The 27,325-nt window shown below is 46.2% G+C and overlaps 1 protein-coding gene across 7 annotated transcripts; it reads left to right on the top strand.

The window, feature by feature from the left end:
• Window positions 1–1,380: 1,380 nt before the first annotated feature.
• On the top strand, window positions 1,381–27,325 carry ZNF333 (zinc finger protein 333). Of its 7 annotated transcripts, none has more exons than XM_032626750.1 (12): window positions 1,381–1,672; window positions 4,449–4,492; window positions 5,557–5,680; window positions 6,102–6,200; window positions 9,539–9,621; window positions 12,692–12,808; window positions 14,024–14,111; window positions 21,069–21,157; window positions 21,758–21,884; window positions 22,301–22,396; window positions 22,897–22,973; window positions 23,557–27,325. In XM_032626750.1, the coding sequence occupies exons 1-12, from the start codon at window positions 1,489–1,491 to the stop codon at window positions 24,571–24,573; spliced, it is 2,145 nt and encodes a 714-aa protein (XP_032482641.1). In that variant the 5' UTR covers window positions 1,381–1,488; the 3' UTR covers window positions 24,574–27,325. The 7 variants fall into 7 exon arrangements, with proteins under 7 accessions (XP_032482641.1, XP_032482640.1, XP_032482639.1 ...); XM_032626749.1 differs by having other exon boundaries at window positions 6,105–6,200; window positions 23,476–26,246; XM_032626748.1 differs by having other exon boundaries at window positions 21,072–21,157; window positions 23,476–26,246.

The following is a 27,325-nucleotide window of genomic DNA, read 5'->3' as shown; positions in this document are numbered from 1 at the left end:
TCAGGTATTATGATAAGTGTTTTGCATATAGGCATTATATCATCCAATCCTCAGTGCTATCTCATTATTGCCCCCACTCAACAGTTTAGGAAACTTGAGGCACAGAGAAATTAGGTAGGTCACAGGTTGGCTAGTTAAGTATCAAAAACCAGTACTCTTAACCATTGGGCTATGCAACTGATACCATACCTTTGAAAAATATAAAGCAAAATCTGTTAGGAATACTATTCCTATACTTTCATCTAATATCTTAAAGTTCTTTTTTAAGTTTGAGTCAGTCTTCCTGGAATTTATTGTTGTGAATGATGTGAAATGGGGATCTAAGAACTTAATCCTTTAGCCAATTGTCCCACTGCCTCCTTCCCCCATTGATTTGAAATACTACCTCCTAACCCATACTAAAAGTCCATACATGCCTGAGTCTGCTTCTGAGCTATTGTTTCTTTGATCTATTTGTGTATTCCTGTGACAGTAACACACACAAAGAGCTTTAATCTCTAGCCATAACTCATTACTCAGTGTTCCCAGAACATGTATTTCCCCCTTGCCTCTGTGTTTTTGCTCACACTATATCCCCAAGTTGCAACATTTCTCACCCACTGCACTAACCATTCTCCATGACTTGATATTCATCCTTTAAGATCTACTTTCAACCAACTATGCCAAATTTCTTTCTCTTCCACATCTTCTTATCAGTTAAAAAAATTCTGCTAATACATCACATATGACAATGTGTTGAGTTAGTTTTATTGGAATGGATCAATCTCATCTCTCTCTCCACATCTTCCCTCCAATCCTCGACTGCAGGAAAGGGCTTTGTAACCTTAGCATGTAGCAATCAACTGATACTCTGTAGGTTACTTATTGAGAAAAATAATACACGCAGTGCTTGAAATATAAACGATATCAGGGAACTGGTCACAGTGGTTGTTTCTGGGGAGGAAAACTTAGGGATGGAGGGAGATCCCCCATTTGAACTTTTCCTATATGTATGTATTATCTGTACGACATAACAAATACATAATTTTAAAAAGAACAGTCAGATCTATCTATTGTCTTGAATAGAGTTTCACATTTTATTTTTAGTGAGAAAGGCAAATTGTAGAAGTATAATATATAATCTTATTTTTATAAGAAATCAGAAATTCTAAACAAAACAATCTTACTTATGGGTCTGTTTTTGCAGGGCACTGGGTTAAGGCAAAGGATAAGGCAGGGCGGGGCAGGGTGGGGGGGAAGGAAGGGGGAGAGGAAAGTAGAACATGGAGCGTGCCAACGAACCAGCAAGGCCCCACCTCTATCCCGCCCACCAAGCCCTGGCCCTTCCGCAATCCCCGCCCATCGGGCTTCAGCTTTGTCCTTAGCCCCAACCAGTGGGCATACACTCCGCTCCAACCCCACTCTTTAGGCCCGGTCAGACCCCACCCCAGAGCTTAACCTCGCCCGCAGCCCTGGGGAAGGAAACTAGAATTTTTCCTCCAAGGTTGGATGAAGGAGTCAACCTTTCCGCCACTGCCCGGAGGTCCTCTGGCCCTGAGGGCCGGTGCTCCAACCACTTCCGCTCCCGGCGGCCCTGACACCGGAAGCAGAAGTGCGCAGCGGCGGCGGATGGTGGCTGTGGTACCGGGCCGCACGGCGCGCTGCGGTGGGAGTGTCTCCGGCCGTTCTGCAGGTGCGGCCAGGCCCCTCGGGAGGGCGGGGAGGGCTCGGCGGGCGCGGGGAGAGGCCGGAGGGCCTAGGACGGCTGCCCGGGCCGAGGTGCTTCCTCCCCGCGGTAACCCCGGGGCCGGGATGGGAGCCGGCACAGCTCGGCTCTGCAGCCGGGCTCCCCCTGTTCGGTCTGTCGCTCTCAGGTACCCCTTGTTCGGGCCAACAGGACTGTCATCCGCCTATTGAAGGGGAAGTCACGAAGTACAGCACAGGTCCCGCAGCTAAAAAGTGGTGACACCAGCCGGCCCCAGTACTCACCCGTCTTCCCCGATTTGTAGGCCTGCCGTATCTCCCATAGGCAGGATAACTGTTTATTAATAAATCACGTTTTATTTCGTATTACGTTTCAGGTTATCTCGCTCTGCAAATGGAAATTTAGGTCTGAGTCTACATGTGCAAACTGGTTTGAGTGACTTGTCATGTGAATTTAAAAAATGGAATGTACCCTCTATCAAGGGATGAATTAGTTGGTGACTGACAGTTTGCACTTGCTTACCTTAGGACCTGTTAACTTAGATTTCTTTTCCTTTTCCTTTCCCCTCCCTCCCTCCCTCCCTTCTGACTTTTACTTTGTATCAGTTTTCTTAACTGTAAGGGGAGCATGTCCTAATAAAAGCTATTTCTCACAAGTCTTATTAACGTCAAAGAAAAGTAAGACTATTCAGTTCTTTTCAAGTTGGCTCCAGCCTGTAAATCGCCATAAGGCTTCAAAAGATGGGACTCCAGGAAAAAGAACATGAGCTTTGTTAGTACCGGGAATTGAAATTGAGTTGGCAGTAAATGGGATGTCTTTTTTTTTTTTTTTTTTGCGGTACGCAGGCCTCACTGTTGTGGCCTCTCCCATTGCGGAGCATAGGCTCCGAACGCGCAGGCTCAGCAGCCATGGCTCACGGGCCCAGCCGCTCCGCGGCATGTGGGATCCTCCCAGACCAGGGCACGAACCCACGTCCCCTGCATCGGCAGGCGGACTCTCAGTCACTGCGCCACCAGGGCAGCCCGGGATGTCTTTTTTAAATCATAGGGTTAAGACTCACTTCTAATGAGAAATGGAGAAAAAATTAATTCTGGAGGAAAATTAAGCATCAGATTTCAATTTGATGAGTGTGGTGTTTGTTTTTAGAGAGGATTCATGTCCCACCTTGTCTTTTTAGAAAGCGTTAACGTTTCTTAAAGACAGCTGAAATCTAGTGTTGTGATTTTTGTTATATGAACAGGCATTTTAAGTCATTTTTAGTTTTGACTTGTGGTGTTGTCTTTGTGTGTGTGTGTGAGAGTGTGTGAGTGTGCATGTGGGCACATGCCTTCTTAGTCTAACTATATTGAGTTATTCTTGAGGAGTGTTGATTGTTTGGCACATTTTCATTGGGGGTGCCCTCAATGAGCCGGGCCCTGTACAGGGGAAACAACGTGACTGAAATAGATTTAATGCTTGCCCCTGTGGACGTTATATTCTAGCTGGGAAGACAGATTTTAAATTAATAATGACAAAGGGTGATGTAGAAACACAGAACAGGGGAACTTGAGGAGGAGATCAGCAAAAATATCTTAAACGGGACAAATGTTTGAACTTAAAAGATGAGTTTTATGTAGCTAGACAGGGGTCAGGCTGTGGAGTTGGAGTGGGGAGGAGATTTGAAAGAACGGTGGATGCGTAATCCCTCAGGCAGTACCAAGCCTGGTGTATTCCAGGAGCTGAGAAAAGATAGGGAAAGCTAAAACACAGAAGACAAAGTACCGAATGGAAAAGCCGGGAGGAGAGGAGGGCAGGGCCCTGAAGGCCATGGTAAACTTTGGACCTTGTTCTAAGGCCAGTGGGAAGCCACTGAATCAGAGTTTTAAGTAGGGAGTAATATGATTTTGTTTGTGATTTAAACAAACCACCAACTCCTGGGTTGAGCATGGTGTTTAGGATGGACAAGAATTAATGCAAAGTCCACACATATAGCAGCTTGGGTTATAGTTCAGGACTCAGAAGATTGTGGAGTTGGAAAAGTTGGGGCTTGGTGGTGATCGTGGAATTGAAAAAGTTGGAATGTTTGCGATGCATAAGAGGTAGAACAGAATTTGGTGCTTGATGTATTCTCTCTACAACATGATATAGAATAGGGCTTGGCAAACTGTGGCCTGTGGGCAAATCTGCCCTGGTGCTAGTTTCTATTAATAAGGTTTTATTGGAACACGTGTTTATGTGTTCCCTGTGGCTGTTTCTGTGCTATAACCACAGTTAAATAGTTGCCATACATGTGGCCCACAAATTTTAAGATTTTTACTGTCTGGCCTTTTACAGAAAGTTTGCCAACTTAGTACTTATCAAGTGCGGTTCTGGTGGCAGGATTTGGAGTCCTGAAAAAAGTGGACACAGGTCTATACCTTGAGAGTTTACATCGTGGTTGGAGAGAGAGAGAGGCAAACTTACCTATACAAATACATATTAAAAAATCACAACTTGATAAGGGCAGTGGAGGAAATGTAGAGGATGTTAGAGGTGTTTTGAGGGAGGATAAGAGGAGAAATGATCCTTTTATTAGGTAACTGGAGCCAGTAGAAACGGTCAGGGCCTGTGGTGTGAAAGGTGGCTCAGGGCCCAATATGTTCCTTATTGAGATAATTTCCGGGTAAGCATGTTTCGCTTGGCCGCCTTGCTGGTCCACAGAAATGGAATTACCTGGGCCAAACCCCTGCTTGGTGTTCTGCTTCCACTCTCATTTCTTCTTTTACCTCTGTCTCTCTTATTGCAGGAAGGACACCTACTGAAACTTTAAACCCTGGCGCTGGTGTCATGGTGAGGGGGAAGGAGGTGGTTAGGATGGTTGGGGGGGGGGGAATAATTATGTACTCTGGGCCCTGTCTCCTCTCTGCCTGCCTCCCAACTGAGGAAGAAAGAAGAGGGAAGTGTGGAACATCTTTAGCCCTGTCCCCAGGACCTGGCAACCTCTTTCAGTACATGACCTCCGGAGGGAACTGGTTTGGGTGGAGGGTTCCCAAAGAGACCCTGGGGTTCTCTGCCTAATTCCAGAGTCTGACTGCAGTGAGGGGCTCATTTAGAGCCGGCAGCAGCAGAGCTCCAGGGCCATCCCTGCCATCGCTCGTGAGACCTACCAAAAACAAATGGCTCTATACAGTAAAATTAAAATTCATTAAAATCCAACAAAATTAAAACCTCAGTGACTGTCACCCAAAGTACATTTCTTAAGTGCTTAATAGCCACACGTGCCAGTGGCTGCCTTTTTGGAAAGTGCAGACATAGAACATTCCCATTGAGCTTTACCAGTGAGTGCTGTTGTAGAGAATTCTGAGATTAAAAGGCCATCAAGTTTCTCAGATGCAATGGAAGTCCTATTTTAACAAGCATAAAAAATGACTAAATGCTTATCTATGTCTTGGGCGGCGTCCTAGGGACTTCATGAAAATTAAAAGATCAAACCCAAACTTGATGTCTTAAATAAGGAGTTTAGGAAAAGCTCTGTAAAGCGGAGAAGGACAGGCTCCGCCATCACTGGTTAGTGGAGTGACAGAAAGCCAAAGTTTATACTTTTGGATCTGTCCAAATGTTAAGAAAGTCAATATTTTCTGCTGGGTGTGCCATATGAGCTCTGTCCCAGCAACTCCTCAATTCTGCCCTTGTAGCACAAAAGCTGCCATAGAGATAAACAAACGGGTGTGGCTGTTTGCCAGTAAAACTTTATTCAGACAAACAGGAGGCAGGCCGGGTTTGCTAAGCCCTGCTTTGGAGAGAACACTCTCTGAATGTTCTTGCATTGGGTCTACCTTCCCCAGGGATAACCCCTCGTCCTGCAGAATGGTGAGGGTGGTCCTTGCTGAGCCAGAATATGTGTACTGTCTTAGGAATCAGTCACCTTGGAGGATGTGGCAGTGGGGCTCATCCAGGAGTGGACGTTGCTGGATGACGCTCGGAGGAATCTGTGCAGATACGTGCTGCTGGACAACTGCAGGACCCTGGCCCCCCGGGGTAAGGCTGGTGCTACTCCGGTCCTTCCTGTATGCAAATGCCTTTTAAGCGCCTGCCACATGACCACAGTGATGTAGTGTGGGTTTCCAGTTCATGGGCTTCCACAGGATAACAGCTCCATGCATTGCTTTTACTTAATTCTCTCCATAGTCACTCGTGTGGGTCTCACTGACCTTGACCTTGGGCTTTGGGACTTAGAGAACCTCAGTTCCATGGGGCAGAGCGGGAGCGTTTGTAGTTTGGGCCCTTGTGAAAGAACCTCACTGAGTTCATTAAAAACTGGATGTGATCACTTAGGTACCCCACGTACTTGCTCGGGGTCAGGAGCTGAGGTCCAGGTGGAGGGCGGGCAGGCAGGGGAAGCATTTATTTTCCTCTGCAAGCCCTCCCCTCCCTCAGCACATATGTTTTTCTCCACCAGCAGGGACTCCATCCTGCAAAGCCTGTCTGGTCTCCCAAGTGGGGCCAAGAGAAGAGCTGATGACAGCAGAACAAGGCATTCTCTGTGCCACGGGTGTGGGTGAGTACCAGGGGGCGTAGCACATTGTGACCCATCCACACCGGGGTTTGAGGGTGGGTGCTGCTGGGAAGTGTCAGTCTGAGGGCATTTATAAGGTTCTTTATTCTGAGGGGAAATAAGGTTTTTTGGGGTGAGTTCCTTTAGCTCTTCTTTTTTCACTTTTTAATTCTCTTACTTTTTGTTGGTTTCAGAAAAAGATCTGTTCCAATTTCTCTTTTTTTTTAAAAAAAATTTGAGATACATACTGTAAAATTCACCCTTTTAAAGTGTACAATTCAGAGGTTTTTAGTATATTCACAGAGTTGTGCAACCATCACCACTATCTATTTCCAGAACATTTCTATCACCTCCAAAAGAAACCCTGTACTTATTAGCAGTCCCCCCCCCATCCCCCTTCCTGCAGCCCCCAGCAACCACTAACTCACTTTCTGTCTCTGTGGATTTGCCTGTTCTGGACATCTCATATAAGTGGAATCATACGTCTGTATCTGTCTTCTTTCACTCAGCATCATGTTTTTGAGGTTCTTCCATGTAGTAGCATGAAATGCTTCATTCCTTTTTAAGGCTGAGTGATATTCCACTGTGTGGATGCACCACACTCTGTTCATCCATTCATCAGATGATGGCCATCTGGCTGGTTTCCACTTTTCGGTGATTGGGAGTAGTACTACTCTGAACATTCATGTATAAGATTTTATGTGGAGCAAACATCGTTCTCAATGGTGAAAAACTGAAAGCATTTCCTCTAAGATCAGGAACAAGACAAGGATGTCCACTCTCACCACTATTATTCAACATGGTTTTGGAAGTCCTAGCCATGGCAATCAGAGAAGAAAAAGAAATAAAAGGAATACAAATTGGAAAAGAAGAAGTAAAACTGTCACTGTTTGCAGATGACATGATACTATACATAAAGGATCCTAAAGATGCCACCAGAAAACTACTAGAGCTAATCAATGAATGTGGTAAAGTTGCAGGATACAAAATTAATGCACAGAAATCTCTTGCATTCCTATACACTAATAATGAAAAATCTGAAAGAGAAATTAAGGAAACACTCCCATTTACCATTGCAACAAAAAAACAAAATACCTAGGAATAAACCTACCTAGGGAGACAAAAGACCTGTATGTAGAAAACTATAAGACACTGTTGAAAGAAATTAAAGATGATACCAACAGATGGAGAGATATACCATGTCCTTGGATTGGAAGAATCAATGTTGTGAAAATGACTCTATTACCCAAAGCAATCTACAGATTCAATGCAATCCCTATCAAATTACCAATGACATTTTTTACGGAACTAGAACAAAAAATCTTAAAATCTGTATGGAGACACAAAAGACCCTGAATAGCCAAAGCAGTCTTGAGGGAAAAAAACGGAGCTGGAGGAATCAGACTCCCTGACTTCAGACTATACTACAAAGCTGTAGTAATCAAGACAATATGGTACTGGCATAAAACAGAAACATAGATCGATGGAACAAGATAGAAAGCCCAGAGATCAACCCACAAACCTATGGTCAACTAATCTATGACAAAGGAGGCAAGGATATACAATGGAGAAAAGACAGTCTCTTCAATAAGTGGTGCTGGGAAAACTGGACAGCTACATGTAAAAGAATGAAATCAGAACACTCCCTAACACCATACACAAAAATAAACTCAAAATGGATTCGAGACCTAAATGTAAGACCGGACACTATAGAACTCTTAGAGGAAAACATAGGAAGAACACTCTTTGACATAAATCACAGCAAGATCTTTTTTGATCCACCTCCTAGAGTAATGGAAATAAAAACAAAAATAAACAAATGGGACCTAATGAAACTTCAAAGCTTTTGCACAGCAAAGGAAACCATAAAGAAGACGAAAAGACAACCCTCAGAATGGGAGAAAATATTTGCAAACAAATCAACGGACAAAGGATTAATCTCCAAAATATATAAACAGCTCATGCAGCTCAATATTAAAGAAACAAACAACCCAATCCAAAATTGGGCAGAAGACCTAAATAGACATTTCTCCAAAGAAGACATACAGATGGTCAAGAAGCACATGAAAAACTGCACAACATCACTAATTATTAGAGAAATGAAAATCAAAACTACAATGAGGTATCACCTCACACCAGTTAGAATGGAAATCATCAGAAAATCTACGAACAGCAAGTGCTGGAGAGGGTGTGGAGAAAAGGGAACCCTCTGGCACTGTTGGTGGGAATGTAAATTGATACAGCCACTGTGGAGAACAGTACGGAGATTCCTTAAAAAACTAAAAATAGAATTACCATATGATCCAGCAATCCCACTACTGGGCATATACCCAGAGAAAACCATAATTCAAAAAGACACATGCACCCCAATGTTCATTGAAGCACTATTTACAATAGCCAGGTCATGGTAGCAACCTAAATGTCCATCGACAGATGAATGGATAAAGAAGATGTAGTATATATATATACAATGGAATATTACTCAGCCATAAAAAGGGACGAAATTGAGTCATCTGTTGAGATGTGGATGCATCTAGAGACTGTCATACAGAGTGAAGTAAGTCAGAAAGAGAAAAACAAATATCGTATATTAACGCATGTATGTGGAACCTCGAAAAATGGTACAGATGAACCGGTTTGCAGGGCAGAAGTTGAGACACAGTTGTAGAGAGCAAACGTATGGACACCAAGGGGGGAAAGCCATGGTGGGGTGGTGGTGGTGGTGTACTGAATTGGGCGACTGGGATTGACATGTATACCCTGATGTGTATAAAATTGGTGACTAATAAGAACCTGCTGTATAAAAAAATAAAATAAAATTCAAAAAAAAAAGAATTTATGTGGATATGTTTTCATTTCTCTTGAGTATATACTTAGGTGTGGAATTGCTGGGTCATTTTTTAAACTTTTTGAAGAACCGCCAAACTGCTTTCTAGAATAGTCACACTATTTCACCTTCCCACCAGCGGTGCATGAGGGTTCCAATTTCTCCATATCATACAAACAATTATTGTCCAATTCCTCTTTAAACCAAACATTTCTTTGTGTGTTCCTTGTCTAATTGCTTCTTACTTGTTTGCCTGATAACACTGTCTGATAACGTCACTTTCAATCTCCACGGATTCCTTTGCTGGGAAAAAAGTCTCTCATTTCCACCTCATTCCCATCACTGCCCAATTCCTACTCTTAGAGCCTCACTTTCTCACTGATACCTTCTTCCATTTTAGTACTGACCCAAGTTTAGGGTCAATATTAAAAAAAAAAACATGTTGTATGTGTCAATATCATGCCGCTACTTCTTTCTGAAAGAAGGTAATTTTTTTTTTTCCAATTCATTTTAGACTGGGAATCTCAACTTAAACCCAAAGAGTCTACTCCTCTGCAGGATATTTTGGAGGAAAATTCATCCCGTGATTTGCAAATGGTAAGATTCACGGGTGATGATTCTTTACTCCCTCTCATAGAAGAAGTTGAGGAATACGTGAGTTGGACACGCACACCAGGGCCAGGCAGATATTTGAGCCAGGGCTTTTCCTCAAGGACATGAAGTGTCTGGAGGGAGCATCCATGACCCATGAATTTGGGCAAATCCCACCTATCACTTAAGTTTCTTTCTTCTTAGAAAGTTCCCCTGAGTAAACATTTCCATCAGTGAGAGTCAGACATCGATTGTATGCATTGTGATTTACTCTTCAACAGTGATCAGAAACACGCTGTCTGTTAGAGATGCCCCCATGTAAGTTCAGGATGTGAGAAAGCCTAGTGGTGGAACCTGCAACACCCTGGAAGAACTCGACCTGTCTGAACAAGGCGCACCTTTGAAAATGCTGAAAATGTGCCCCTGACAAGGAGCATCCCTGGGTGACCTTTTTGTCGTCATCCACTGCTTGTCAGGAGCAAACTCCTCCTGGAGAGAAGCCACCTGCTGATTTAACTGTGGTGAGAAAGGCTCCTGGAGGAATTATAACTTGGATCTGAACAAGAGGACCTGCAGGAGAGGGCCACTCTGATTGTAAAGAATGTGGGAAAGTTGTCGGGGGTCCCACAGCCCTAGGGAGACAAGTTGAGACCCCACACTGGAAGGAAGCCCTTGTCAAAGAGTGGAAAATCATTCAGAACCAGCTTGCACAGCATGGTGTGTGAGAAAATGCAGAGTCCTGCCATCCCCCCCTTGACCCTGAATTCCTGCCTTCCTAAACTACCGAGCCTCCACGTTTGAGTTCCCATTCTTGGGGATTTGAAGCTTAGGGTTAGGGCTAAGATTTGGATAGAGGGACATACAGAGCCCAGCTTCACCCCCAGGCTGGGCCTCTTTGTCCCAGAGCCAATGAGGTATCTAGCTTCCCTCAGTATGTGCCTCTCCACCTCTATCACGGATGGTGTCAGCCTCAGAGTGTCAGAGACACTGGCACAGTGCATGGGGTGGTGAGGCCGGGGTAGTAGAGACCGCTTTTCCATTCCTGTGCCCTGAGCACGCGGAGCCTCAACCCTGCACAGCCTCGTGAGGAGTGGGCTGCCAGGCAGCTGAAACTCTCGCCCCTGCATGGCTGGCATCAGACCCCAAGGCAGCTGAGCCCTCTCCTTAGTGCCCAGATCCTCCTTGTCCTTGGTTTACACTCTTGTTTCGGAAGAGAACGTCCTCCACTAGCTGCTTGGGAAAGGGCGCTGGCTTTTGAGACCTTAAGATCTGCAAATGTCTTACTGGAGCTGCTGGATCCCAGGGGCCTCATCTGATGTTGTTGTTGCAGTAACCCCATTATAGAGTGTTCTGTGCGCCATTATAGAGCTCTCGATTGATGCCTGTTGAATGAAGGAGTGAGCAGATGGGTGCTGGTAAAGACGGCTCCAGGCCCCTACCGGCACCATGCCTCAATCAGCAGATGGACCGTGTGAGGGAGGGAGTACGGGCCATGAGGGATGGGTGTCCTCTGTGGTTTCTGTGGGCTCTTTCCTCTCAGTATGGGGTTCCAGCACTTTCCACAGAACTTCATTGCCAGCTCAGTAGTGAGTACTGAGTGTGGGAGAGGAGGGGCTTCTGCTGCATCTGGAAACACAGGCAGTCACAGAATGTTCTGAGTGGGCATAAGTGGTCCACTTCCTTCTATATAGAGGAATCCCACTACAGTTCCTTCTGTGTAGAGGAATCAAGCAGTTCATCCCTGAATATGCCCCTAAGTGGCCCAGCATATGTGAGGTCGGGAGTCAAATGCAGGCCTGTCTCTAGAGACCGCCGTCTTAGCCACCAGGGTCTTCTGCTTGAGGATCGCACATCCTGATACTTGGTCGATGTGGCTGAACCTTTGGTTATCCCTTCTAGTCCATGTGGGTGTCACTGAGCCTTGTCGCAATCACTGGGGCCCCTTATGGCAGCTCTGAGGTCACGTGTGAATAAGTGCTGGTGGCCAGGGACAGACCAAGGCCCTGTAGCCCCAAAGAATGGGCATCTCCAGGCTCAGCCTTCCTACTGTCCCAGGGCCACCCACGCCACCTCTCCTGCACAACACCCAGCTCCTCAAGGCTCTGGTTTCACCTCTTCTGTTTTCTGCTGGATCCACAGTGCCTATACTAGCAGTGCTCAATAAGTACGTGTTGAGCAAATAGGCGGAACTCCTAAAAACCTTCAAGAAAAGTGATCTGTGTCAGAATTATTCTGATGAAAACATTTGTCTCAAAATGGTACCCCCGGGATTTCAATTTACGGAGGTGACTGAGTGATGACATGGAGAGGCCAGTGACGGTGACTTACATTTCTTGAGAGGAGGGGGCTGGCCACGCCACACAGGGCCACACGAGGAAGCACCAGCATCAGTCAGGAGGCTGACAGGAGTGAGGGGAGACTCTAGGCCAGAGCCTTCACTGGTTTTCTGTAGGAAAGGCAAGGCAGGGCAGGGTAAACAGCTTAGGATTGATGAGCTTGAGTAATAATTCTGGGGGACCTTGAGGCACAGGGGCTGTCCCCAGTTGTCTGGTACCTGGCCTTGGTGATTTAAGGCAGGGGGAATGTTGGCTTGGTGTGTGAGAACTAGATAAAGGAGGTGGTTCGGAGTACGAGCTGTGGATCACAGGGGAGATGTAAACAGCTGTGGCCATTAGTTTGGCCCTGTGATTGATGGATGCCAGGGGCATCCTCAAATATGGAATCTAAGAAAACATAGAATGAAGTTCATATTCAGAGCCAAGGGCTCCCAGCCTTTCTATAGAAACCTTTCTGGTAAAACGTCTTGTAGCGCCTCCAAGGGCTTGTGGCCTGACCTCCAGACAGGGCCTCTCCAGAACCAGAAAGGGATCAGGTCTGTCTCCAAGTCTCTGGCATGATCAGTCCTCGTTGGTGGCAGGGGCCCACAGTGCAATGGGGGGAGTCACGAGGTCTGAAACTACCAGGCCCACGTTCCCCAAATTCTGATGGCACGAGCCCCAAACTTAGGGTCTCTGAGGGTGAGAACAGCCTCCATACCGCCTCTGTCCTGCTCAGCACCCTCCATGCCTTTTCCCAGGGGCTGGGGCTGGACCTGAGGATGCAGATCAAGCCCATGATGGGAGAGAGGGGGACACCTCTGACTCCAGGGGACCGGTCAGCTCTCCAGGAGTCACCTTGGTCTTCTGAGGACACAGTAAGCCTGGGAAGTGGTTTTCTGGGAGGGCCCCAGCCCCAGCCAGGAAAGCCTAAGGTTCAGGAGTTTTGTTAGGCGGGGAGGCAGGAGGGAGGGATGAATCTAGGGCCAACTGCCAACTGTTGGGGGAATTGGGAACATGCTGGAGGCCCAGGCTTACCTCCTGGTAGGAACTGCTGGACATGCTGTGGCGTTTCTGCGTTGAATGTAAATATCCCTAGTGTGATGTCAGGCCCAGAGCAGTCCTAGGGGAGGGGCTAGCACCTAGGGTTCAGGCCCTGCCTCTCTGGGCCAGCCTTTCTTTGTCCAGTCCTTCCACCCTCATTCCCACCCTGTCCATGGCCAGGAAACCTATAGGAATGAGTGGGTCCAAGGGCTGTGTGAAGAGTGTCCAGGCCAGTAACCAAGCTCTTGGCTCAGGGCCTTGTGTTTTGGTACTGAGGTGGACAGAGTTACAGAGAAGGACACTTTAAGGTGTGCTATGAGCCCCGCGCTGAGGAGGAGGGGCCTCCTCTCACCTGTCCCTGCCCATCACCTGCCCTGAGGAACCTGCCACATTTACTTCCCATCCACCACCAAGTCCTACAAACTTTTCCTCCAAAATATAAACCTACCTCTGACTGCTCCTTCTGTTCCTGGTGCCACCACCCTGCCCAGAGCCACCGTTATTTCTCCTGGACCCCCGGGAACTGCTCCTGACAGGCTCCTGCTGCCACTGGGCATCACCCTGGACACCGAGGCCAGAGGCATCCCTTAGAAATGCAAGTCAGTTCAAATACCCTTCCCAAGGGAGTGGCTGGCGGTAGAGGAGAGTTCAGGTCCTTTCTCCCACAGCAGGGCTTCCCCTCCGGAATAGTTTACTAATGTCCCCTCATTTGCAGGGGTCCACCTCTGCATCCTCCCTCTACCCCTCAATCTGCTGGCCATCCACTGCCCCTCTCTGCTCCAGCATTTCCCCCACTACCGGAGGCTGCTCAGAGGAGGCCTCCCTTACCCAGGCCCCCTCTCTCCATCCCATCTTGGAGTTGAAATTCCACAACAGTGGTTAACTTTATACTGAAGAATTGTAAACCTGGACAAGGGAATAGGGCCTGTGCCTGTATGTTCAGTGTGTTTCCCCAAAGCAGGGCCAGTCATGCCAGTTCAGTCTGGGTGAGCAGGTGTGAGTGGATCCCACCGACTGTGTGACTAATATGTTCCTGTCACTCTGTCCAGGGGCTGAAGGTGGCTGTGCAGATTCAGAAGGTGGCCACGCCGGAGCCTGCGCTGCGCCTCCTCAACCTGTTGGGGGCTGGGGGTTTTGGTGAGTGAGAGCTGGGTGGAATTGACAGCCAGAGGGCCCCGCTGTGCTGTGTTGTGTCTGGGAACTTGCATCCGCTGCCTTTTCCTATGACTGCAGTCGTTGCCATAGGGAGAGAATATATGAAGCAATCTCTCATTATTTACATACGCAAGGGGAAAGGCACTTTCTAGGGATTGTGGGCTGGGATTCTTCTTTTGTTTTTTTTAGTCTCAGATCTTTCTGTTATGGAAGAGCAGTCCCTACTCAACTATGGCAAAGGCCAGACCTCTCTTGGGGCACGGTTAAATTCTCCACTGCGCAAGCATGTCGATGCTGAAGGTTACAGTTGAATTTACTATAAGTGGCACATGTTTGAACTGAGCTTTTAAAAAATGAGGCTAAAAGCCACATCTCCTGAGAAGTGGGGGGAAAAATTAATTCTGGAGGACAAATAACATTGTAGCTTGTACTGCAAGGCGTTTGTTTCCTTCCATCTTACCTTATTGTAAGAATAATAAATTTTGTTTATTAATCATATCATCCAGTCTTGCATTTGGACTCTGTATTATGCCACTGACAGGAAGTAATTCTTAGATTTGGGTTATATGTTGTTGTTCTATATATTTTTGGTACGCCTTCTGGGCCAGGCTCTGCCGTAATGTACTCGTTTTATTTATTTATTTTTAAAATTTTTATTAGAGTATAGTTGATTTACAATGTTGTGTTACTTTCTGCTGTACAGAAAAGTGAATCAGTTACATATATCCATATATCCACTCTTTTTTAGATTCTTTTCCCTTTTAGGTCATTACAGAGTATTGAATAGAGTTCCCTGTGCTATACAGTAGGTCCTTATTAGTTATCTGTTTTATATATAGTAGTATGTATATGTCAATACCAGTCTCCCAATTTATCCCTTCCCCCCTTTCCCTCCTGGTAACCATAAGATTGTTTTCTACATCTGTGACTCTATTTCTGTTTTGTCAATAACTTCATTTGTACCATTTTTTTAGAGTCCACATATAAATGATATCATATGATATTTGTCCTTCTCTGTCTGACTTACTTCACTCAGTATGACAATCCCTAGGTCAATCCATGTTGCTGCAAATGGCATTCTTTCATTCTTTTTTATGGCCGAGTAATATTCCATTGTATACATGTACCACATCTTCTTTATCCATTCCTCTGTTGATGGACATTTAGGTTGGTTCCATGTCCTGGCTATTGTAAATAGTGCTGCAGTGAATATTGGGGTGCATGCATCTTTTCAAATTATAGTTTTCTTCGGGTATATGCCCAGGAGCAGGATTGCAGGATCATATGGTAGCTCTATTTTTAGCTTTTTAAGGAAGCTCCATACTGTTCTCCATAGTGGCTGTACCAATTTACATTCCCACCAGCAGTGTAGGAGGGTTCCCTTTTCTCCACACCCTTTCCAGCGTTTATCGTTTGTAGACTTTTTAATGATGGCCATTCTGACCTGTGTGAAGTGATACCTCATTGTAGTTTTGATTTACATTTCTCTAATAATTAGTGATGTTGAGCATCTTTTCATGTGCTTTTTGGCCATCTGTGCCATAAAGTACTGTTGAAGTACTTGGTGTGCTCCGTGCTTTTGAAGTACTCTGGAAGGTACTCTTGAAGTACTCACCACTGTCATCCTGTGGTGAGATGGGCACTGGGAAACAATTGCAGACCAAACCCTGAGGCCCTCCCCCATGGAGTTCACAGTCTGGCTTGGTGGTCAGATTTTTCAATGGAGACTGGAATGCAATGGAAGCATATAACAGGAGGGCTTTATCTTGGGGGGCAGAGAGGAGCTCTGGGAAATTTAAGTTTAGACCAAGTTTCTCAACTGCAGCACTCCTGATACAGGGGCTGGATCTCTGTGGTGGGGGCCGTCCTGCATGTTGTAGGATGTTTAGCAGCATCCCTGGCCACCACTCACTAGCTGGCAGTACCACCTCCCCCTGTATTAGTTTGCTAGGGCTCCCATAACAAAGTACCACAGGCTGGGTGGCTTAAACAACAGAACTTTGTTTTCTCACAGTTTTGGAGGACAGAGGTCCAAGATCAAGAGGGCCGTGATCTGTTCTTTGGCTTGTTGATGTCCGTCTTCTTCCTGCATTTTCCCTCTGTATGTGTCCGTGTCCAAATTTCCACCAATTACATTGGATTAGGACCCATCCTACTGACCTCATTTTAATTTAATGACCTCTGAAAAGACCCTATGTCCAAATACAGTTATATTCTGAGATTCTAGGGGTTAGGGCTTCAACATATGAATCTTTGGAGGGACACAATTCAGCCCATAACACCCTAGTCATGACGACCAAAGACATCTTCAGGTGCTATGGATTGTCCCCCTCTAATGCACATGTTGATGCCATAACCTCCCATGTGGCTGTATTGGAGACAGGGCCTTGAAGGAGGTTGTTAGGGTTAAATGAGGTCTTAAGGGTGGAGCCCTGATCCCATAGAACTGGTGTCCTTATAAGAACAGGAAGAGAAAAAGCAGAGTTCTCCACCATGTGAGGACACAGTGAGAAGGCAGATGTCTGCTAGCCAGGAAGAGCATTCTCACCAGAGCCGGACCATGGTGGCACCCTGATCTCAGACTTCCAGCCTCCAGAACTGTGAGAAAATAAATTTCTGTTGTTTAAGCCACCCAGTCTGTGGTATTTTGTTACAGCTGCCCGAGCTAAGATACTAGACACTGCCACCTGACCTCTGGGGACAGGGGTGGCTTAAGACCATAATAATTACTGTATCGTTTAGATGTTGGTCTCTTTGGAGGTTTGGGGAGAGGAGTTCAGGCCTAGGAATGGCATCTGTAAAATCCACTGGGCACCGGGGAAGAAGAGCCTGGTCTTTCAGCACCTGGGAGGAGGATGGGCCTCGGGAGGATATGAGTGGTGGGTGGAGGCAGTTAGGAAAAGGATGGTGGTGGCCTAGACTTGGGGGTGAGTGTGGAGTAGGTGTGTCAGGGGTCCCTAAGACCACTCCCAGGTTTGACGATTTGCTAGGAGGACTCAGGACTTAGCTTACAGTTGTACTCATGGCTATGATTTATTCCATTGAAGGGATGCAAAGCAAAATCAGCAAAGGGAAAAGGCTCATGGGGTGAAGTCTGGAGGAATTCAGACACAAGTTTCTGGAGTCCTCTCCCAAGGGAGTCGCATGGGACACGCTTAATTCCCCCAGCAACAAGCTGTGACAACACGTGTGCAGTGTTATCTACAGGGAAGTTCATTAGAGACTCAGAGCCCAGGGTTTTCCCTGGGGGCTGGTCATGTAGGCACCCTCTGCCCAGCACATACCTAAATTCCAGACTTCCAGAAGGAAAACAGGCATTCAGCATAAACCGCACTGTTTGTACAAACAGTTTAAGCAGAGAGTGAGCCCCTCTTATCAGTTAGGGTGGTGGGAACCCTCTTGAAATCCAAGTTCGCAGAGGCCAGCTAAGGGTCAACCTTGCTGGCAGGCCTTGCTGAGGAGAGCAGTCAGGCCTGCTGTGTTAACTCTTATCTGCACAGCAGGTAAGCTAGGAACCATGTAAGATGTACACAGGAGGTCGAGTTGAGATAGTTTGGTGAGTCATGTGTGCATTCGTTTACCAGACATTCCAGGGCTTTTTTTTTTTTTTTTACATCTTTATTGGAGTATAATTGCTTTACAATGGTGTGTTAGTTTCTGCTTTATAACAAAGTGAATCAGTTATACATATACATATGTTCCCATATCTCTTCCCTCTTGCGTCTCCCTCCCTCCCGCCCTCGCTATCCCACCCCTCCAGGCGGTCACAAAGCACCGAGCCGATATCCCTGTGCTATGCGGCTGCTTCCCACTAGCTATCTACCTTACATTTGGTAGTGTATATATGTCCATGCCGCTCTCTTGCTTTGTCACAGCTTACCCTTCACCCTCCCCAGGGCATTTTTATATGCCAAGCACAGTTGGGGGGTGAGGGTGTAGCAAAAGGAAAAGGACCCCAGGCTTTTTCTTCCGAAGCTGCCAGTCCATTGGGGGAGACGGAAGATAATCACCTAAGGAAGCAAAAAAAAAAAAAAAAAAGTAGCTGGTTATAGATAGGTAAGGGCTGTGAAGAAAGGATAGGGTCTTTTTAGAGAAAAGAAGGGTATTGGGGAGGAGAGACTCTCCGAAGGAGTGACATTTAGGTGGGTCCAAATGAGAAGTTATGATATAGGCGTTCCTCATAGCAGGGACAGGGTGGGAGGAAGGGGAATGGGGTGGGTGGAGGTGGGGAGGTGGGTGTAGAAATGTCATCACTGATTTTTTTTTTTTTTGACTGTTGGGGTCAGAGGGGGAGGGATTGCTCATCTGAGATCAGGGACATTGGAAGAAGGACAGGCTTTGAGAAGAAGGTGATAAGTGCATTTTTGTTTTTTTTTTTTTGGATGGAGTGGGTGAAACAACAGAAATTTATACCTCACAGTTCTGAGGTCAGAAGTCTGAAATCAAGGTGTCTGCAAGGCCATGCTTCCTGTGAAACCTGTAGGGAAATAATCTTTCTTGCCTCTTCCTAGCTTCTGGTGGTTGCTGTAAGCCTCGGTATTCCTTGGCTTGTGGATGCATTGCTCCCATCTCTGCCTGCCTTGCCACGTGGCTTTCTCCCCTCATTCGGTATCTCTTCTCCTCTTATAAGGACACCATTTGTATTGGATTAAGGGCCCTCTACTCCACCATAACTTTATCTTAACATCTGCAAAAATCCTATTTCCAAGCAAGGTCATATTCTGAGGTACTGGGGGTTAGCACTTGTTATTTTTTGGGGGGACACAGTTCAACTCATAAAGTCTGCTCTCTGGACCCCCCAAATTCATATCCTCCTTACATGCAAAATACAGTCACATGATCCCAACATCCCCAAAGTTTTTACCCATTCCAGCATCAACTCTGTCTAAAATCTCATCTAGATATTGACTCAAAATATCTCAGATCTTGTCATCTAAATAATCTAAATCAGGTATGGTGAGACTGGGGGTGTGATCCATCCTGGGGGCATAATTCCTCTCCATTTGTAAATTGGTAGAACCAGGTTCTCTGCTTCCAAAATACAATGGTGGGGCAGGCATTGGATAGACATTCCCATTCCCAAAGGGAGAGGAAACAAGGGTCCCGGGTCTCACGTACGTTTGAAACCCAGCAGGGCAAGTTCAAAGCCTGAGAATGATCCTCTGTGGCTTGAATCTCTGTCCTCCACCTCCTGGGGCAACAGCTCCCCCCATCTAGCTCATTTTGGATGTTTCATTCGTATTCCCCCAGGTAGATGAGTGGAGATATCAGAGCCAATGGTTGTGTATATGGGTCTGGAGTGCAGATGTGAGAGTCAGCCTGGAGATTTGGGCCTTGTCAGGTAGTTGGGAATTGACGCCCAGAGCTGGGGACGGTGCCTTCCGAGGCGGAGACTACAAGGTGAGAAGAGGAAGGTGTGCACCTTGGGGACACCAGCAAGTGATGGAGGAGGAGCCTATACAGGAAACTGGGAGGGAGGCTGCGGGGTGGGGGTGGGCACTGAAGCCCAGGGGGGTGGGTTTTAAGATGGAGGGATTGGATGACTGAACATGTCAACTAGATCCCCACTCTGGATGGAGGTCACAGGTGATCCTAGTGAGGTGCTGGTCCTTGGAATGGTGATGTTGGGAAGTGAGTAGGAGGTGAGAAAATGGATACAGAGATTGCCCACGATGGGGAACAGAGAGATAGAACAGTAGCTAGAGGGAAGTGTGGAGTATTACAGCTTGAATTGTGACCACCCCCAAAAAAGCTATATTGAAGTCCTAACCCTCAGTACCTGTGAATGTGACCTTATTTGGGAATAGGGTCTTTGTAGATGCCATCAAGTTAAGATGAGGTCATCATGGTGGGCCCTAATCTAATATGAATGGTGCCCTCGTAAGAAGGGGAAAATGCCATGTGAAGACAGGAACACACAGGGGGGAGGACAGCCATGTGATGACAGAGGCAGAGATTGGAGGGACACACAGTTACAAGCCCAGGATTGACCTTCACCACCAGAAGCCAAGAAGAGGCAAGGAAGGACTCTACCCAGAGTCTCAGAGAGAGTGTGACCCTGCCCACACCTTGATTTTGGGCTTCTGGCCTCCAGAACTCTGAGAGAATACATTTCTGTTGCTTTAAGCCACCCAGGTGTGGTATTTTTACACCAGCCCCGGGAAACTAATGACGTGGGGTCAGGGATTGGATGTGATTCAGGTTTAATTACCAAGGGGAAAGGTCCCATCGAGAGGGGAGGTGAGGGTGCAGGGAGACAAGGGTTGGCTGGGGAATCACTTGCTCCTCTGTAACAGGCCAGAGTGAGGAGGCCTGGTGCGGATGAGGGATGTTATTGATTTGAAGGCAGGAAAGGAAGGATGCTTCCTTCTCAGGCACACTCACAGGGAGGTGGCGGTTTCTCTGTCCCCTACTTGCGGTAAGTCCTGGGGTGCTATTGGCCCTGCAGAGTTGGGGCAGAGGAAGGGGCCCAGCAGCTAAGGCAGGACAGCTGACCCAGGGCTGAATCAAGGGGGAGAAAGGGGTGCCCCAGAAACTTCAGAGTCTGTTGGTGAATTGAGACTGTGGCTCCAGAGATTTGGAACAGAGGAAACGTGTGTGTGCGTGCATGCGTGTGTGCATGCATGTGTGTCTGTGTCTGTATATTTCTGTGTGTTTGTGCTTGTCAGTGTGGGTATGCGCATACTGGGTATGCGTGGTGTGAGTGTATGCATGCATATGTACTGGTGTGTGTGAGTGTACATGTGTGCCCAAGCAGCTGGGAGTGTGTGCAAGCATATGTGCATGCATCTCTCTGTGTACATTACATGTGTGTGTCCCTGGGAGTGTGTGCATGTGTGTGTGCACATGTGGTCATTCACAGGGTGGGCAGCCCTTGGCCCTGCAAGTGGGGTCACTGGGCCAGGCCCAGACCCTAACGGCTCCCCTCTTCTCCTCCAGCAGTGCCTGCTCAGGACCCCACCTGGCTCCAGGAGGAGAGCACAGAGGAAGAAGCTGTGGCTCCTGGGACACTGAACACTTGTCTGCAGGTAAGTAACAAATACTTGTTCTTCTTGCTTTGCCTCCTTGTCCCCTTCCCCTGTCTGGGAGTTTCTTGACCCCAGAGGACTGGTCTCCAGGCTTCCAGGCACTGGGCCTCTAGTGGTGGGTGGGTAGTGACCCCACTCCCTCATTCAGGCCTTCCCCCAGTTATCAAGGGCCATGTTCAGCTGAATGTCAGGAGGGAAAGCAGGGTGAGGACGTGAGCTGTCCTTGTCTTATAGTCATCATGGTCTCCCAAGAGCAAACAGTTGTCATTTACCAAACATTTTTCTCTTGCCTGTAACGCGATCAGGTCTGCTGGACCCTGGGGCTAGAGGGGAAGGACTTCCCAGCTAGTTGTTAATAACTAAGTCCTGTCATGAAGTTTAGGTCCTTTTCTGCCACCCCTTGGGATGCTGTCATTTAGGGAGGGAAGAGTAGATGGAGAAGAGTTCTAGTTCTGAGGCCTGAGCAGAGAGACCTCAGAACTGTGTCTGAACATCTTCTACATGTAAGTGTCCCTTTCCCAGGCCTGCAAGCCCCACACTGTCCTCTTGAGTATTGGTCGGGGTGGCCCCTGGCTGAGCAGGGATGGGTGTGCGTTTTAGGAACCAGTCACCTTTGCGGATGTGGCCGTGCTGTTCACACCGGAAGAATGGCTGTTTCTAGACTCTGCTCAGAGAAGCCTGTACAGAGACGTGATGCTGGAGAACTATAGGAACCTGGCCTCTGTGGGTAAGGCTGGCCTCGCTGTTTCATCCACACACTTGCGCAGCTACTATGGTTTCCCGGAACTGTGCTGGTTTCGGAAATCGAGAGGTGAAGAGACAGGAAGGTCCTGCCTTCATTGTGCTTATAGTCTAGTGGTTTCTAATTGGAAATGAAGATCTGTCCATTGTTTCTGGTCTTCTCAAGTTTGTCCTTGAGCCAGGCCCCGGGTTTTGGGGACTGGAGAGTCCCACTGTCCTTCGGGACCCAGTGAGGGAGCTTGTACTTTGGTTCCTTAGTGAAAGAGCTTGGCCATGCCATCAGAATATAGCTGCGCCCGTTTTGCTATTCCTATCTCCAGTGACCCTAAAGACTTCAGAATATCGGCTCCTGTTGCATGGCAGGCACAGTTGCTCATACCCTGCATCTTTTCCCATGAGCAGGAGATCAACTCTGCAAAGCCAGTACATTTTCCCATTTGGAGCAAAGAGAAGAGCTGTGTGTCACTGAGAGAGGGATCTTCCCAGGAACCCACTTAGGTGAGCACCAGGCAGATTAGGGGTGCTTAGTGCCCTTGATGGGGAAGGCTGTTGGGTTGAGCTCCCTCAGTAAATTCCACTTTCTTTCCTCTTTCCTTTCCCTTTTTATCTCTAATGCTTTACTTTGGCTTCATAGAAATATTTATCCTACCTCCTTTTCACATTTAGCACGTCCATGTGTATATTTCATCCAGTTCCTCCCCACTGTATGTTCTTACTAATACTTTCTCTCAACATAGTCCCAATCTTCATAGAACCCCTTCTTAGTAAATTATCTACTATTTCCATTCCTTGTTCCTATGATTACGTGACTCCTCACATAGCCAAACACCTTAAAATTTTCCTTTACTCTCTGATACATTCCTCTTATTCATAGATTCTTCCCATATTTAGGATCAGTATTAAAAAAAAATCTGCACATGCCTAGCTTTTTTTGTCATCTTGATCCCACAGTTTCCTTCTCTGTGTGCTTAATATTTCCTCCCCTTAATTCATTCCAGAACCTCAACTTCAACCCCAAGACTCAATTCCTAACCAAGATATTTTTGCAGAGATTCCATCCATTGGCACGAAAAGGGTAAGGCGTAAAGGGATTATTCTTGTTCCTCTACAGTAGGAAATGTCTGGGATTGCTGTAGGTGGGAAACACAAGAAACCCAGAGAGAGATTCAAGGCAAGTGGTACTCACCAAGGAGAAAGCAGTTTCTTGGGAGAGAGTCTGTGAATGTCATGAATTGGGGGAAAACTCTAAATGTAGATCAAGATGTGGCTTTACAGAGTTCCCAAAGCTAACCATTTTCGTAAATCTGACACAGATGTAGAGCATTTAAAACTTAATATAGCCTTACATAATAGAGAAAAAGTCTACATCGAAGAAGCCCCATGAAAGTAATGAAAATGATAGCTCTTTGTGGCAGAGTATCTGCTTGAAGGAACTCAGGGTAGAAATGGTATAAATACACTAAAATGGTAAAATTTTCAGCTATAGGAATGTCTCTTTCCTACACTCAGTTCACTTGGGGGAGAATATCTGTGAATGCAATAAAGCCTCTGGTCTTCCCATTTTCCTCAATTGACAGGAGCAACCTCAGACTGGAGAAAAACTCTATAAATGCAATGTACTAGGGAAACCTATTAACAGCATCAAACCACTTTTTCAGTACCAGAGAATTCCTGCAGGAGGGAACCCCTGTGAATACCGAGAGAGTGGAAAACCCTTCTTCCAGACCACTCACCTAATCGTGTCTGAGAAAATCCATAGCGGGGATAAAACCTATGCATGTAACAAATGTGAAAAATCGTTCAGATACAGCTCCGATCTCATCAGGCACGAGAAGACTCACACTGTGGAGAAGTGCTTCGAGTGTCAGGAGTGCAGGCAGGCCTTCAAGTATTCCTCAAATCTGCGGCGGCACATGAGAACTCACACTGGAGAGAAACCCTTCGAGTGCAGTCAGTGTGGGAAAACCTTCACAAGGAACTTTAACCTGATCTTGCACCAGAGAAACCACACGGGCGAGAAGCCCTACGAATGTAAGGACTGTGGGAAAGCTTTCAACCAGCCGTCCTCTCTGAGGAGCCACGTGAGAACTCACACCGGAGAGAAGCCTTTTGAATGTGGCCAGTGCGGGAAAGCCTTCAGGGAACACTCATCGCTGAAGACACACCTGAGGACCCACACCAGAGAGAAACCATACGAATGTAACCAGTGTGGGAAGCCCTTCCGGACGAGCACTCACCTGAATGTACATAAGAGGATCCACACAGGGGAGAAGCTTTATGAGTGCGCCACCTGTGGGCAGGTCTTGAGTCGTCTCTCGACCCTTAAGAGTCACATGCGGACCCACACGGGAGAGAAGCCCTACGCGTGTCAGGAGTGTGGGCGAGCCTTCAGTGAGCCCTCATCCCTCAGGAAACACTTGAGGACCCACACCGGCAAGAAGCCCTACGCGTGTCAGGAGTGTGGGCGAGCCTTCGGCCAGTCTTCACACCTTATCGTACATGTGAGAACCCACACTGCAGGGAGACCCTACGAATGTAATCAGTGTGAGAAAGCCTTCAGGCACAGCTCTTCACTTACCGTGCATAAAAGGACTCACGCCAGGAGAGAAAACGTCAGGACTGGCGGCCTGCCTTTATCAGTGTCTCTTGCGTACGGTGGGCCCCATGCTGATTAACTTCCAATTTGTAAAAACATAAACATCCAAGGCTGTGATCATCTCTCATAGTACTCGTTAAGCGACATCTCATGTTTTGATGTATAATATTTTCATTTTGGTTTAATTCTCCATATTGTCTTAGTTTCTTTTACCACTTATTCTTTGACACACGAGTTATATGGAATTAGGTTTTTAAATAAAAGTACATGGGTATATTTTTATAGAGGCGTAATTGTAGTGAAATGCATAACTCTTAAGTGTACAGTTGGATGAGTTTGACAGATGTATACTTGTATGTAATCAATACTCCATTCAGGATATAGACTGTTTCTGTCGTCCTGGAAAGTTCCTGCATATATATGGGTGTTTCTTTTTAGTTGCCTTTTTGTTGTTGGTTTCTAATTTAATTACACTCTTAGCAGGGTGTGTGGTCTTTATGTTGTTGAATGTTAAGTATTTGTGGAGATTTGCTTTTAGGTCTAGTGTGGCGCATCCTGTTAGTTGCCTACCAAAATTGCCCCTTCTTGCTTACCAAAGCACTTAGGTTTTTTTTTGTTCACATTGGGTCTGTGCACTATTTTTTTTTTTTTTTTTTTTGTGGCTTAAAACAACAGAATTTTATTCTCTCAGAGTTCTGGAGGGCAGAAGTTGAAATCAAGGTGTCTGCAGGACCACACTCCCTCTAAATGCTCTAGGGGAGGTTCCTTCCTTGCCTCTTCCAACTTTTGGTGGCTCCAGGTGTTCCTTGTCTTGTGGCAGCATCTCTCCCATCTCTGCCTTCGTTTTCAAATGGACTTCTCCTCTGTGTGTCTGTGTCTTCTCCTCTTCTGTCTCTTATAAGGACACTTGTCATTGGATTTAGGGTCCACCCAGATATCCAGGATGGTCTCATCTCGAGATCTTTAATTACATCTGCAAAGACCCTTTTCCAAATCAGATCACATCCATAGTTTCCAGGTGGACATATCGTTGGTGGGGGCATCATTCAAACCACAACACCATCAGGGAATGTGCACTATTAAAACACCTCCATCTTCCTGTCCTTGCTGCCAGGCGAGACCACATCCTCCAGTCCTGGCCAGTATGAGACATCGCTGGTTGTGAGTCCTGGGAAAGATGTTGCAAAGGAGTGGTTTCATTTAGCCAGATCCCTCTCCTTCTTCCGTACAAGCAGACACCGTGTCCAGGGCTAGAGGAGCCATCCAGGGCTCCTGGGCTAGTGAAAGCCACAGGCTAAAGAGAGTGTGGCCAGAAGTCACAACCATCCTGGTTCCCCAGTTGGTGTCCTTGTATGGCTGTACCAGCCCTGGATTGTTTATTTCTGGACATTCTGTTACACGAATAAGATGTACCTCTTGCTGGTACATGACATTGTCTTTTTTGGGGGGAGGCTGGGGGAAGGCAGAGATGGGTTTATTATGGCTGAATGCAGTCTCTAACTGGTGCACTTAGTATATGGTCAGTTTTTATAAATGCTTCGTGGGTAGTTGAAATCAATGTATTCTACATATATTCACTAGATGGAGTATATTATTTGTGTTTAAAAGTCTTTTACACGTTTTAAAATATTGGTCTCTGTCTTAGCTCAGGCTGCTATAACAAAAATACTGTTGACTGGGTAACTAATAAACAACAGAAATTTATTTCTCACAGTCCTGGAGGCTGGAAGTCCAAGATCAAGGCTGGTAGATTTGATGTCTGGTGAGGGCCCACTTCCTGGTTCATAGATGGCCATACTCTCGCTGTGTCCTCATGTGGCAGAAGGGGAGCAAGAGAGCTCTCTGGGGTCTCTATATAAATAAGGGCACTGATCCCATTCATGAAGGCTACATCCCCATGACCTAGTTACCTCCCAAGGGCCCCACCTTTTAATACCATCCTCTTGGGGCTGAGGCTTCAGCATGTGAATTTTGGGGAGCACAAACATACAGTCCTTAGCAGTTTCTGATCTATCATATACTGAGAAGCCTCTCAGTATATGATACTCTCCCACCATAAGTATGGATTACTGAATAAGTCTTATAATTCTGTCAATTTTAAGTTTCATATATTTTGAAGAAATGGAATTAAATGAAAATATTTTTGACATTTTATGTTTCCAGATAATTGTTCCTTTTATTCTTATAGTGACCATCTTTCTCCCTAGCAATGAATATTCAACCATTCATCATCATACTAGCAAATAATTATTTAGTGCTTATTATTACTAGATAGTAGCTACTACCCTAAACTTCATATCTTTTAGGTTATTTAGTCCTCACAGACTTTCAGGAAGGTACTGGTTATTATCCCCAATTCACAGATGAGGAAACTGAGGCCTGGAAAGTTGAGGTGAGTTTACAGAGGTATGTAAGGTGGTAAGTGACAGAGTCTGGCTCTTTCTACAGAGCTTCACCCCAGGGGGCCATTCTCCATTTTAACCTGTACTCACATGATTCTATTTTTGTGTTTTAAAGTTCTTTAATTGAGGCATAAATTAGGTAAAATTTCATAAGTTTTAGTGTATACCTTAATGAATTTTATATATGTCTATACCACCCACATCAAATATAAAATATTTTATCTCCCCGGAAGTTTCCCTTGGTCCCTACCCCAGTCAATAAGTCCCATCATCAGAGGTAACCAGTATTCTGACTTCTATCACCATAAATCTGTTTTTCCTGTTCAGAGAAATAGAACCACACAGTATGTGGTTCTATTTCTTGTGTCTGGTGCCTGGTGTCTGGTGTTTTCACTTAATATAGTGCCCATGAAATTTATCTTTGTCACA

This window comes from Phocoena sinus, chromosome 3 (assembly GCF_008692025.1).
Source record: "Phocoena sinus isolate mPhoSin1 chromosome 3, mPhoSin1.pri, whole genome shotgun sequence".
Classification (NCBI taxonomy): Eukaryota; Metazoa; Chordata; class Mammalia; order Artiodactyla; family Phocoenidae; genus Phocoena; species Phocoena sinus.
Note: the sequence above shows the minus strand (reverse complement) of the source record. Positions and strands in the feature narration are given on the sequence as shown.